The sequence below is a fragment of the Micropterus dolomieu genome, linkage group LG04 (genome assembly GCF_021292245.1).
Source record: "Micropterus dolomieu isolate WLL.071019.BEF.003 ecotype Adirondacks linkage group LG04, ASM2129224v1, whole genome shotgun sequence".
Classification (NCBI taxonomy): domain Eukaryota; kingdom Metazoa; phylum Chordata; class Actinopteri; order Centrarchiformes; family Centrarchidae; genus Micropterus; species Micropterus dolomieu.
The window spans coordinates 10,689,109-10,697,355 of NC_060153.1; the positions used below are offsets into that span (position 1 = coordinate 10,689,109).

The 8,247-nt window shown below is 38.0% G+C and overlaps 1 protein-coding gene across 2 annotated transcripts; it reads left to right on the top strand.

Moving 5' to 3' along the window:
* The first annotated feature begins 338 nt into the window (after positions 1-338).
* Positions 339-8,174, top strand: bdh2 (3-hydroxybutyrate dehydrogenase, type 2). Of its 2 annotated transcripts, none has more exons than XM_046047899.1 (10): positions 339-479; positions 2,725-2,815; positions 3,865-3,943; positions 5,071-5,167; positions 5,888-5,996; positions 6,334-6,394; positions 6,573-6,686; positions 7,005-7,063; positions 7,201-7,293; positions 7,796-8,174. In XM_046047899.1, the coding sequence occupies exons 1-10, from the start codon at positions 418-420 to the stop codon at positions 7,847-7,849; spliced, it is 819 nt and encodes a 272-aa protein (XP_045903855.1). In that variant the 5' UTR covers positions 339-417; the 3' UTR covers positions 7,850-8,174. The 2 variants fall into 2 exon arrangements, with proteins under 2 accessions (XP_045903855.1, XP_045903856.1); XM_046047900.1 differs by having other exon boundaries at positions 368-479; positions 2,728-2,815.
* Positions 8,175-8,247: the final 73 nt, after the last annotated feature.

Genomic DNA, 8,247 nt, shown 5'->3' on the forward strand with positions numbered 1-8,247 from the left:
ATTTTACTGCACAAAACTGACTGACTTCGATTATAAAGTTGACATTCTCAAATCTCATATGAAGGCTAATTTGCAGTTTGAACCACCAGTCAATCATTAACCAAAATTTTAATAATCTTTTTACAAACCATTAACCCTTGGTGACAATAAAATTGGACCCAGGAAGAACTTTTTGAATATCCCAAAGGTCAATTTCCAATTATCAATTATTAGACCAGACACTTCAAGTCACAGTCAACTCGTGTTTATGTTTATCATAGCTGTTAAAGACACATTTTCGGGCGTAGCTAAAAACTCTTAAACATGGCTAATTAAATGCTTTATCAATTCACTCTCAGTTGAATCTTATCAAATTACAAACTGCTGTCACGCACACTTCCTGGTCTGGGACCAATAGCGGTACAAGCAGACGGTCACATGTGGGGATCCTCTACTCTTTTACTTGTGTCGTTGCCAGCCAGGTCGGAGCGGAGCAAAAAGTGAGTTTGAAAATTGCGTTTTTCTTCCAGTCGTGTAGTTGTACTTTGCAGCCTAAGGATAGTAAACGTACAGATTCCGCAGTGAAAGTTGTCGCAGTTTGTTTAGCTGTGGTGACCTACAACCTGCATGTTCCTTTGCTGCAGTAATTAAGTGTAGAGTTGGTGAGGCACACGAGAAACATATTATGCAACAGTCAGAGAGATGAGATGAGTCTATCCAGATTTAACGTTACAGTGCGGAGACAGGTCCGGCAGTAGCAGGTGTTTGTGCTGAAGACATGTAATACACTTTTTTCTATGGACAATGAATAATGTTAGCCCGGTGCAACTACAAAAGACACGTAGCTAACACAACTTTTTCACAACAGTACAGCGGTCAAGCCACCCCTGCGCTCCTTATAACGGAAATTGCCTGAGATTCAGCACGTTTTATGTTTTCTTCAGTGTTAAAGTAATCCAGTGTTAGTTGTTAGTACATTAAGTGGTGCATTGCAGTCAGGGACTGCTTATATCTAATTCGGCATACTTTTAATTTCCCAAACTGGGTTGCTTCCATTGTGTCTGAGGGGTTGGCGACAGTGTTGAAAATCCCTGTGCCAGAGTAAATCCCTAACTAACTAGACGAGTTGCAGTGTTTCAAATGGTCTGGGCCTTCATGAAATACATCAGGAATTAAAAAACAAACTTACAAAGTAATTTCATTCCTAATTAATTATTGTTTTTGAATCACATTATGTGTTAATGTGTCAAAGAGGCTATCACTGTAATATTGCACTTGAGATAATTGCAGATGTCAGTCATATCTGCATCATTAAAGCCTTATAATAGTCCTGACTGAAAGATTGAGTAAACAAATAAATATTGCCCAAATTGGCACATGTACATTTATTCATTTACTCCCATATGAGCGAGATCATCTAACCTATTAGGCTGCTATGGATGTTAATAGCCCTAGATTTAAAAGCAAAAAAGGTCCTTGGAACATAAAAAAAAGCTGACTGCTAGGCTGCCTCACCTCTTCTGCAGCATTTAAACACACTGCAAACAATGGCTGACCGCTGACATGCATTTGTCTGCGCCTGCATGAGAGGCAATCATAACCATAAAATAACCCTACACGTCAGATTAAACAATCCCCATGCCAGGAATACAAACTGAGAACATGTCTCAAGGGAAAAAAGGGAACAGGCACTGAAAGGTTTTGCTTTTTGTTTGCACCGCTTTACTTTGCACTGGTGTTTTCTGGTGTTGAAACCTGTGGTTGTAAGCCTTTTGTCTGTTGGTTGTTGAGGGAGAGAATAAAACTAAGGCAGAAAAAGCCTATGAGGGTACGATGAAGTACTCTCAGTAATACGTGTGAGTGGTTATTGAAATCTATTTGTTGAAGTTGAAAGTCGCATGGAAACTCGTAACTGCCCCTTTCTGCTGTAAAAGTTTAAAGATTAAGGGAGAACTCCTGCTTTAGTTGCAAAGAGTTTTGTACAGCAAGGTTTATCAGTGCTGACTATTATAGACTGTAACAACAATACAGTGATTAGCCTGTCCTTGAACAAATGAGATAAAATGACTGGTAAAACACATTTCTGCGTAAGGCCTTTAAGGTGATACTGTATGTCAATGTGAGTGATATTGTAATAAAATCGACGTGCATATTTATAAGATCTGATACTACACCATGTAATCTCTCTTGTCAAATGCAGCAAGTTAATGTAAAACCATTTAGCAAAAGGTGTCTCTGCTCAAAAAAGTCTGAGAAATAGCCTGTCAATCATTACTACTTAGCTTTACAGATAATACTCTATGATTGATTAATGCAAGTAAATACAAACCTCAAGTGGGAAATCTGTGAAGAGCACATTGTTCCCCGAGGCTTTCCTTCATGAGTCTGTGTAGTTTGTGTTTTGACATATTTGTCAGTAGATTATTTTATTAGCTTGGTTCTAATTATTCCAAGCACATGTGATTTAAAAGCTTTCATGACCTGGGTGCAGGCTGTGCTATAGCACTGACCTCTTGATTTCTGGTCAACATTTATATAACATTCGCTGGATTTGAATCAATAATTGTTTTTTGAACATCTATCACTCTTTACTGCAAACTCAAATCTGAAATGATCTTTCAAGAGCACATATGTAAATATCCAAATTCTCAAAAGGAGAGTATTTTTTTTATGAATGAGAACCTTTATCATCTAAATAAACCTGCTGTGACCTTTCAATACCCTGTTTTTGTTTGTTTGTTGCAGCAGCAGTGAAAGGTGCACTATGGGCCGTCTGGACGGGAAAGTGATTGTGTTGTCAGCTGCCGCTCAGGGGATTGGACGTGCTGCCGCAATAGTAATGAGCTTTAATAAGAACTTTTCACTGATATATTTTCTACCAAACCTCGACGGAAAATTGTTTATTTAATAGCCTGCGGTGTGCAAACTCGAAGCAGTGTATATTTTGACTTCATTACATATTTCAACCAGTTTTTGTGAAATGCAAACAGATTTTAATACTACTACGATACGAATATGATAATGAGTGATATCTTCAGAAACAGCCAATTGAAATGGTAAAAGTGTAGCACTGCAACAGTAATGGTGATACCAAACTTTTTTTCTTCCAGATGACTATGATTAAATCCTACAGAAATATACTCTTCACTATGTGCATACACTATTTAGTTGCCTATTAAGTCCTAGGCATAGACTGTATATAAAAAGGTCCTAGGGTTACAGCATCTTTACACCAAACAGGGCAAAAAGCTTAAACGCACTACTGCAAGCTGCTATTCTGAAAAAAATAATATGCATTGATTATTTGTTTTATAGAAACAGCCGTTTTCATCTTGCATAAAGATGATAGGACTTTCTGTCGTTTCTTTCTGCATGTGCAGTAAATAACCGTGCTGTAATAGGGATTCTTGGGATGTCACAAAAACACAGGTTCAGGACAGTCCTCGTGCACAATCCTCTGGTGATACGCTTTCCAAAGAGATAGCAAAACACTTGTCAAGATTGGGTCATCAGCACATCGATTCCATTCAAGTGATTATTTTAAAAACTGTGCCTTGCATTACAGGGATTTGTGTCGTGTGGAGGAATTCGAATACAGAGAGGTCTATTTACGCTGCAGATCATTACCTTAAGAATTGCATAGTGTTTAAAGTTGCATATGGTGGGAGGAGAATTTCCCACTTAGACCTTAAAAGGTGTACTTTGCTGATTTGGTTAATGATGCAGTCACACTTCATCAGCTATCACCTTACCTTTTTGAGGGATTAGGGTCATAAATTCACATTCTGAATTTCTACAAGGTAAATACTGGGCTGCAGGTTTTTTTATTCCATGACGTGCAGACATTGCAGAAGCACTGCTCTGACTCAGGTCTTTCAACTGCAGGCATTTGCAAAGGAGGGAGCTCAAGTCACAGCAACGGACATCAATGGAGAGAAGCTGAAGGAGCTGGATGGCATTCAAGGTTAGATTCTTTTCTATTGGTATGAGGCTACCATCTGCTGGGTAACCAGTGTGATGCAGCAGCTTTTAACAAAATGCATTTCCATAGTTTATCCTAACTTTGATTTTTGACATTTTTGTTTTTAGGGCTGCAACCTACGATTATTTTTAATTGTCAATAAATCTGCCTATTATCTTCTTTATGAATCGATTAATTAGTAGCTCTATAAAATGTGAAAAAATAGAAAAATGCTCAATTTCCCAGTAAGGAGGTGTCTTCAGGTGTATTTTTATGTCCGACAAACAGTCCAAAACCCAAATAAATTGAGGTTATTATTATTTGATACTAGGAAATCAGCAAACATATTTAAGATGGTGGTAGCCAAGTAGTTTTTAAAAATAACTTGATCCAAATAGTTCATTAAAATTTCTGTCATTCATCTAATTAATTCATTGCCTAATTGTTTCAGCACTAACATTTGTAACCTAGTTCTTTAAAATACATTAAATCTATCCTGATTACCTACATTGATTCAGTGAAAAGTAGACTGATCACTATTACCTGTATCTTAATAATCTTTAATAAAATTAAAGCATACTTTATAGTGACATTTTCTTGTTTCCCACAGTATCTTAAATGTTTATTCTTTTCTATTCTAACATGCTTTTTAGTTGTAAATATTTAATTTAGCTGATTTTATAGCTTTGTATTAGCCTTTCATCCTGATCGTTTTAAAGTGTCCACAGGATAACCAATGTACACTCACAATATTTCATTTGCTGTGTTTGTAACCAGTCAGCAATACATTGGAGAAGCAGGCTTATTGCAGTAATTTGCCCCTGCTGGAACAGGTTTGAATAAATAGGAGGTGATCAACATTCAACACTTCCTTGCAGGTAGCTCACAAGCAAAGCATTTTATCTCTAATTGCTTTCTGTAGAGCCGGCCGTACACTGCAACAGCCAGGCGTGAATTGCTAGATGTGAATCACGGTGTGTAGCTCACTTGCGTTGTTAATTTTAGGTGACTGGTTGCTTATTCTTAAACATTAAAATGTGAAATAATAAAGACAGTTTGGTCTAAAATAAATAAAGCACTAAAATAATTTCTTCTCCAGAACCAAAGCTGTCTTTTTCTCTCACCAACAGGAATCAAGACCAAGGTTGTGGATGTAACTAAGAAGGACCAAGTCGAAGCCCTGGCCAAGGAACATGACCATGTGGATGTGCTGTTCAATGTTGCTGGGTATGCTTTCCCTCTTTCCTGTATCGTTAATGTCCTGAATGACCAGAACGCTAATATTGATCTGAAAATCTCATGAGTCAGTGAGCCACACTGTTGCACTGGGTGACATGTTCCTTCATTATCCATTATAATGGATGTAATTTAGTTTATTTTGAGTCGATCACACATACACCTTCATGCCGTAAATATTGATTGGCACACCAAATCCACGGCTAAAAACAGTGCGCAACAAATGCCCTATTTACTTCTGTTTGAGTAATAAAGATTAAAAAAACAAATTCTAATTACCCCAAAATGACACAATACGTACAATAAATGTCCCTCTCTAACTTCAAGAAGCTCTTGAAAACTCATCTCTTCCAAGAACACTTTCTCTTATAACACCTCTAACCCCTAACATGCACTTCCTGTGCTCTTCTTTTTCTGTCTCCTTACAATTCCTTTGTCAATCTCTTTAACAAAGGTCTCTATATTGACACATTTAAGGCACAGTAAAATGTTGAGGGAGTTACCACAGCATTTCTAGCTGCTTTAATTTTTAGTTTAAAAATGTATATCTCATATTGATCTCTAATGCTTTTCTGTTTAGATCCTTATTGACGTATGGGGTATTTTACCTTTTAGCTAAAGCCATATGTTTAATAATTACATAATAATACTGTCCTTATGTAATACCATTCTTGCTGCTTTCCAAGTTTATGCGTCATCTAATATCTGCAGATTTGTGCACTCCGGCTCCATATTGCACTGCGAAGAGGCCGACTGGGACTTCACAATGAGAGTGAACGTCCGGAGCATGTACCTCATGTGCAAGGCTTTCCTGCCTAAGGTGACCTTTTGTCCATTAGACCAAGCGCCTAACACTGTTTATCCTGTTGTTGAGAGAATGAAATAGATGCTGCTGGAAATTGAGTGACATATGCTTTTTATTTTGTTCTCGTCCTTTGTCCACTGGGATTAGCTGTATTACTCTGAGCCTGTGCCATGATGGGCGGTGACTTCCCGATCAGTAATCCAGCTTTAGCCACAAACTAACCAAACTGTCTCAAAGGGGAATATTAGCTCTCATTATTAGTCATTACTCATTATTAGTCATTTATTTGTTATATAAAAAACACTTATATTCTGTTTGTAGGCTGCCTTTCTAATTAATTTTGTCATTCTAGATGCTGGCAAAAAAGTCCGGAAACATAATTAACATGGCATCTGTTGCATCAAGCATAAAAGGTAAATGATCTTCCACAGATCTTTTCACTGTAGATGATTGTAGAACAAATAGTATGCCCAATTAAAGGGGAATGAAGTCGCTGAAGTATGACCATGTTCATTGTAATCCTCTTATCTCAGATAATTGCTTTGCGTGTGTGTGTCTGTGTGAGTGACATATGTGTTTCCCTCGACACAGGTGTTGTGAACCGGTGTGTCTATAGTACCTCCAAGGCTGCAGTGATTGGGTTAACCAAATCTATAGCGGCCGATTTCATTGACAAAGGCATTCGCTGTAATTGTGTTTGTCCTGGTAAGTTCCCCTGCAACATAAAACCATGTCACTGCATCCTTCTCATTCTTCCTCAAGTGGTAACAGTGTACCGTAGACATGCCTGAAAACAAAAACTTAACTTTAGAATAACTGAAGTGCTTTTCATGTTTGAGTACAGTGTGTTTCTCAAAGATATGCAAGCCTTGAGTTTGTATCTGAAGGCAGTCTAAATAACTGCTGTGCAAACTCATCAGGCTGGTATTTGGAGTGTTAGTAGTCAAGGGCTATCTATCTTTCTGTATTCAATATCGTTGTTTTCATAATGAAGGTTTCTGATGTTCTTTTATATTTTCTCAGGTACTGTTGATACTCCATCACTGAGGGAAAGGATCCAGGCCCAACCTGACCCGGAGCAGGTATGGCAGACTGATTTACTTCTCCATTCTTCATCTGACAGTAATGACTGAGTCATTTAACAGGTATATCTTATCTTAAAAGAAGTCCTGATGTTTGGGTATTTAAGGTAATAAATGCCACAACTGTAACTCCTCAGGCGTACAAGAATTTCATGGCAAGACAGAAAACTGGCAGGATGTGCACAGCTGAAGAGGTGGCTCACCTGTGTGTATACCTGGCCTCAGATGAGGTGAGTGCTTGCGTATGACGTATACATTTCATGGCATGTATGTGGTATAGTGTATCAACAGGGAGTTTTTGCAAGGCCATAGCTCTCACCAAGGACAAGGAGGTCCAGGTACTTTGCACTTGTTCTGGAAATTTTAGGGGCTTTGCAACCTAGTGAGAGTTAACATTAAAAACCAGATACTAGTGGATATTTTAAAGGCTGATTTCAGTATTTATTTATACTCGCTATACTTAAATGTAACTGCTTTTAGGTCAATAAATTTAAAAAATCTAAATGTCTCAGATCCTCATGGTGGGAAATAACTTTATCTTTGGTGTTTGATAGTATTTTTGATAGGGAAGAGCAACCTGGACCACATAATCTCTCAAATGCCCAACCCCATTGTGAACTATGTTAATATTTTGTAGTTTTATAAATGCAGACAAAGTTGTTGTTTGGTGGTGGTGGTGGTTGGTAATGAAATGATTTCCTGGTGATGTGATGTTTCTTGGTTCCTTCACAGTCGGCCTATGTGACTGGGACAGAGCAAATCATCGATGGAGGATGGAGACTCTGAGAAAACTGAGAAAGTTCATTATGACAGTAGTCGGGACAGTTGCTTCTGTTCTTATTTGAACCCCAAATAAAGTGCACAAAATTTGACTTGATCATTTTTTCTTGCACATTATGTTTACCTGTGGGAGACATTTCCTATTTTCCAACTTAAATATATGCTGCAAATTTGTGCAATGCCACAATATTAATTTGCTGACTGACATTGTAATAAATGGACTGTATCACAGATTCAGTACTGGTGTTATCACCTTATAATAAAATGTTTTACAAAGCTGTCAAAGTCTATCTAACATGTATCTAACATCTATTAAAACGTCTTCACCAAATCCCTTGAGTGACTTTTATATTTAACCCCCCCCCCCCCCCCCCCCCCCCCCCCCCCCCCCCCCCCCCCCCCGC